The 5,457-nt window shown below is 50.7% G+C and overlaps 1 protein-coding gene across 1 annotated transcript in view; it reads right to left on the bottom strand.

Moving 5' to 3' along the window:
- The window catches only part of LOC146586987 (uncharacterized), a 6,570-nt gene extending 3,718 nt beyond the window's left edge, over positions 1-2,852 (bottom strand). The window contains exons 1-2 of the mRNA XM_085320390.1: positions 2,800-2,852; positions 1,231-1,426 (exon numbers count right to left, since the gene is read on the bottom strand). Coding sequence (XP_085176516.1) covers positions 1,231-1,426; positions 2,800-2,852 — 249 coding nt within the window. The remainder of the gene's footprint in view (positions 1-1,230; positions 1,427-2,799) is intronic.
- Between the last annotated feature and the right edge of the window lie 2,605 nt (positions 2,853-5,457).

Genomic DNA, 5,457 nt, shown 5'->3' with positions numbered 1-5,457 from the left:
CAGGGGCCCGAGGGAGGCGAGGCGCGTGACGCGGCTCTCCTGGGCTCCTCCGCCGGGCCTGGGCACGGGGCAGGCACAAGGGCGCAGCTGGGGCGCAGCCGGCCCCCCCTGCGCGCGGCCCCCGCCCCAGCCCCGCGCCTCCGCGCCGCCCGCCCGCGGCAGAGCTTCGCGCAGCGCCGGCTGCCAGCACCGCTCTGCACCGCTCCGGCTGCTGCCCCCGCGCCCCCACACTGCACCAGCGCCTGCCCGCACCTCTGCCCCGCAGCTCGGCTCTCCCGCTGCCCCAGCCCCACCGCTGCCTCGCTGGGGGCAGCTCCCCAGCGCCTCCGCACCGCCTGCAGCCTGCGGCGCGCGGCAGGGCTCACCTGAGCATGGCGCTGAGCCACAGCTCCTTCAGCCCCTGCGACCTGCACCCAAGGGCACAGGCAACCCTCAGAGACCCAGCCGCCGCCTCCTCCCCCTGCTCTGCACAGGCCCAGGCCCCACGCGCCAAGACTCACCGGAAAGTGACCACGCGGAGGTTTTCAGGCCACATGAGGCTGAGGCTGTTGGCGCATTTGAGGCCAAAAACCTCCCTGTCCTCGTCTTCCCACCCGCGCACCGCCTTGTCCTTCCCACGTAGCACCCGGAGCTCGCTGAGAAGCACCCGGTGCTTGAGGAGGAAGATGGAGCCGCATCTGCCGGGAGCGATGTGAGCGTGCGCCCTGGGGGCTGTGTCGTGCCGCGGGGGCAGCCCCAGCAGTGCCCCAGGCAGGGCAGAGCCCTTGCACACGGGCCGAGCCCCGGGGCGGGCGCCCAAGCCTGGAGCGTGGGCCAGGAGCAGGGCGCTCGGGGGCTGCGCTCGAGGATGGCAAACCCAGGAGGCGGCCCCTTCCCTCTGGGCTGCTAGGCACTGCGGCCGGCACTGCTGCCGGCACTGCTGCCGCCTGGGGGCTGCGGGCAGGGGCGGTGCGGGGGCAAGGAGGCAAGGCCGCCAGGACCCCCCCGGACACCGCAGCAGTTGGCCTGGCCCATGGCGCAGCAGCCGCCCAGACGGCTGCTCCGTCTGACACCACAGGGCCCGCATCTTCTTGCAGCTTTCCTCATGCTTGTGTGTTTGGAGCACGTTACTACTACTTCATTAGAAAGAGGGATGTATGAAGCATGTGCTACAGTCCTCCCAGTTGTGGGTGCGTGGGCACGGCTCAGCCATGCCCCAGGGTGGGCAGCTGGCTGGCGAGGTCGGCATACCGTGTCGGTCATCTCCCTGAGCGCTTCCAGGGGCAGCGTGCTCTCCGTGCCTGCGCTCAGCCTGTTGGGACCAACACAGGTGGCAAGGTTTCGAGCGTCCATCCTGTTGGTCTCTGTGTTCTCACTGATGCGGTGGAGCATGGCAAGCAGGGGCTTGAGCAAGAGGTGATTTGCCCAGGGCAGTTGGTCTGCCACCCTAGGGGAACACAAACCGAACACGCTGTGACTCCAGGGGCAGTGAGCAAGCCTCCAGGAAGCTCCCACCAGTGGCGCCTCCTCCACACAGAGCAAGGCCCCTGCTTTCTCTGACCACTTTACACAACTGGTCCTACGGAGAAACCCTCAACGGCTGCTGAGCCAGATCCTGGCCAACATGCCCTACTTGAGCCAGGGAGCTGGACCAGGTGATCTCCAGAGGTCCCTTCAACCTCAGCCCGACTGTGATTCTGTGATTCTTCTTAGGCTGCAGGCTGGACAAACCTGTCTATGATCCTCTCCTGGTTGGACACAGCCCTTCCAATGCCTAAACTTCATCATACTTCATTGAACTTGCTCCAGTATTCCAATATTTTTTCTTGTACTGGGGAGACCAAACTTTGAGGGAGAGAGTCCATGGAAAAACATTTAAAAAGATTGTTTGGAAGTGGTAAATTTTATTAAAATCTTCTGAAAGTGAGCTCCGTTAATTAGGTCTTGTGCTTGTGGAATTTTTTCCCCTCCATTCCTGAGCATAAGCTGCCACTATCATGACCCTAGCATCTGCTGATGTTCATCCTTGTGAGCTGGAGCTCATTCTTGTGCATACCTGAGGTGACCTAACCTAGTGCTGCAAAAGGTCTTGAAGATCAAGACCAAGACCTGAGTAATGACTCCTGTGTAAGCGGTGTAATAGAGAGTACGTGAATATCTGAGTTGATAAGAGCTCAGTGTGCAGAGCAGAATGCCACAGARAAATGGCAGCTCTGCAAGTCCATTTCAATGCTACTGAAATGTTCTGGCTGAAGTTTTGCAACAGAAGCTACAACTGCAAGAGGAGACTAAGCACAGAGATGTGGATGAAGAGTTCCAGGAGTCAGATGAGATTTCCGATTGCTTCTGGAGGAAGGCTTCCTCTATTAAAGGGCATTTGGAAGATGTGCCAGTTGGGAGGAGACCACTGTGCTGCAAATCTGAGGTAACCAGCAGTGATGAGAAGAGAGACGGTCCTCTTCGGGCAAGGACGTTCAGAGATTTTCAGTATGCTTTGATCGGTTCATTAGGGAAGCCCACGTAAGTGGCAGTCACTGAGGGTTCACTATCAGGACTGCTCTGGGCACCTGCTTCAAGGGACATAACTGGTTCTGACCTGACACTCTAGTTTGCTATCACGGCTTGCGACGTGCAAGAGCATTTGCAATGACATGACCCGCGGAGCTGTGTGGGCTGGTGTTTATTTGGTTGTTTGTTCCATTTTGGTGTTGGTTTTGCATGTTCTGTACACTTCRGGATTAAAATTACTTGACAGTGCTTGTTGGTTCTGTAAATGGAAAGGTCAGTATTTGTAGAACATTTTCTGTTTGCTTTCGTTACTTGTTCTTAGAATAGTGATTGGGATTCAAAGGTAACACTGAGTCCTTCTCCATGGATGCTGCTGAAGGAACTGTGTAGTGTCATGTTTTTATAGCCTCCCTGAATTTATACATTTGCAGAATTTGTGCTTTCTGTTTATGGGCAGTTTAGTGCTTTGGTCTGCTAGTCCAAGGGGTGTTAYTTGTGTGCATATGGAATCTATTATACATGATTTGTAGATCCTTTGTAGATTTAAAAAACAATGAAGAATGGGATTTCACAATGTAGGAACATTTCGGCCTATGAACTAAACTAAAAAAAAACCCTAAATATTTGAAAAATATTTGTCTTCCTAAAAGTGGAAATGCACAAATAGTTTGTAAACAGTGYAGGCTGCAGAGGCTTTATCTAAAGAAAAAGAGAGATTCAGTTGCTAAACTTTGAGGTTTGGGGTTTCTGCGAAACCTCATAATGACTGTGAGCAATTTTTCCTCTTTGTAACCACTGARGAATCATGTGGGTCCATCCTAAGGTTTGAGAAGGAGGGTTCAGAGACCCCCCGTTCTTCCAGGCCACTCTTTTTGTTGCCAGAATAGAAAGATGTTGCAGGAAGGTCTTGCGGTAAACCGCTGTTTCAGGAGGATGAGCTGTACAGAGCCTTGAAAGCTGAGACTAATGGACTTTATCCTTGATACAGATACACTGGATCCCAGAGGGGAAGGAGGTGGAAGTAATGCAGTATCTTTGAAAGAGCATGCTTTTAAACAGTAATCTCCTGGTCTGCTTCTGTAGACTGGTCAYGGCACTGTTGTAGGTCATGGAAAGATTTTCCTTGTTAGACTCTGTACTGTTCGCCTCTCCTACAATTCTCTGCCGATCTTAAACCACTTTCCCTTGTATTTCAGAGGCTTTCCTGAAGATATAGGACATTTCCCTTTCACTTCCAAGATCATCATATGCTGTGCAGTTGTTAATGCCAGTGTCTCTAAGGACCTGGATGCTGCCAGTATAGATACAGTAAGGCGAGAAAAATAATAATGTTATTTATTGTTCAATGTCCTTGTTAACAAAGATTTAAAAATTATTCACACATCAATTTTGAGATACCCTCCTTCCTTTTTCCTGTCTTGGAATTTGGTTTCAGCTTTCTTTCCATGTGCTTTGGAATATTGTTGTAGRAGATATGCCAAATGTATGTAGCCAAAATACGCTGTATGTCTGCATTTAGGGACCCAGCACAGGGCAAGAGGCCATGAGTAAGGATGCTAACACATGCAGTGGGTTTAGGYCCACGTCATGACCTCAGTCTCTCCCAGTTCCGTGTGGCCTGTGCCTTTTGCTATAGGTGGTTTTTGCTCTTCTACAATGGTTGTAAGTCTGTCTGAGGATGCTTGGATCTGTCTTTAAGGCTTGTTGTGTATGATCACATTTGGAATAGATATTCTCCAGCCTTCTGAACTGTATCTATTATGTGATTGAATCCAATCTCCTCTCATCACAAGCGGTTACTTAGTCACAAGAAGTGACTCAGGAACAGCTACCCTTCYACCATCATGGAAAGATCTCTATCCCTGATCAAGGGGACCGTAAAGGCTAAAGGGCAAAATAAAAATTGCTTTCATTCATAAGACTTATGCCTTCTAATGTTCTGATTGTCTGAAAGGACACAGACATCTACCTGGGGCCAGGAATAAGGCAACCATTTCTTGTAAAGTCCAAGGTCCAGCTAGGACACTGCATATCTAGAATTATAACTCCCCTTACAGGCTCAGTATTTACCGTGCCATCAGTGTTGCTCTGTAAGGATTCTAAGACACATCTGGAATTAGCAATGTTTAAGTCTTCTCAATACTCTTGTGCCTCTTAATTCCTGTCTGGTATTTCTCAAATGCCTTTTTAATACCTTTGTTCCAATTAGAAATAAAATGACATTCTGAGATTTGCACTGATTAATTAAAAAAAAATCTTTTCAGAATTTGTAGTTAACACACCTGTACTGACAAACTGAAATAACTGCTTGCTTATTTTATATATGCTATATCCAGGTGCAGATTTAACTGGGCTGGGAGGCAGAAAAAAGAACTGAAGTTCCTATTCCATCTCATTACCTTTTCTGAATATGATCCCATGCTTTTTCCTGGTTCGTTCACTTTTTGGGAAGCTTCATCCAGCACCAGCAGCAGAACTACAGAGTGCCTGACTTGCAACAAAACCTATTATGGCATGTGGGCAAACAGGCTGATCAGGACAGCGTAAAAAGCRGAGTGGAGATGGCCAGTGCAGTTCAGAGCACAGATACAAATATCACATTATCACAGTTACAAAACAACACAGTAATTCTCCAATTAAATCATCCCGACAGCTGCCCTGAGCGCACAAAGAGCATTTTCCCTGAACGCAATCAGGTTTATAACAGAATTCCTGCAACAGCACAGGGAAAAGGGCAAACAGAGCAGTAACGTGTCAGAGGCGTGCAGGCTGGAATGAGACGGGTGCGATTCTCTCAGCTGGAAAACGGAGGATTTGGGGACTGATTGTTCCCCCCCTCCGTTCTTTCTTTAATCTAGCACACACAGAACTGTCGTTTTCCTTCTTAAAACAGAGATCAGCGCAGGCAGCTGGAACTCGAGCGACTTCAGAGCGGCCTGCGGCCGAGCAGCCGCCGCGGGCGATCGCACC

The sequence above is a fragment of the Rhea americana genome, unplaced genomic scaffold, assembly GCF_003343005.1.
Source record: "Rhea americana isolate MKP2758 unplaced genomic scaffold, rheAme1 scaffold_63, whole genome shotgun sequence".
Lineage (NCBI taxonomy): Eukaryota > Metazoa > Chordata > Aves > Rheiformes > Rheidae > Rhea > Rhea americana.
The sequence above is the reverse complement of the archived record's forward strand: the minus strand, read 5'-3'. Positions and strand labels throughout refer to the sequence as shown.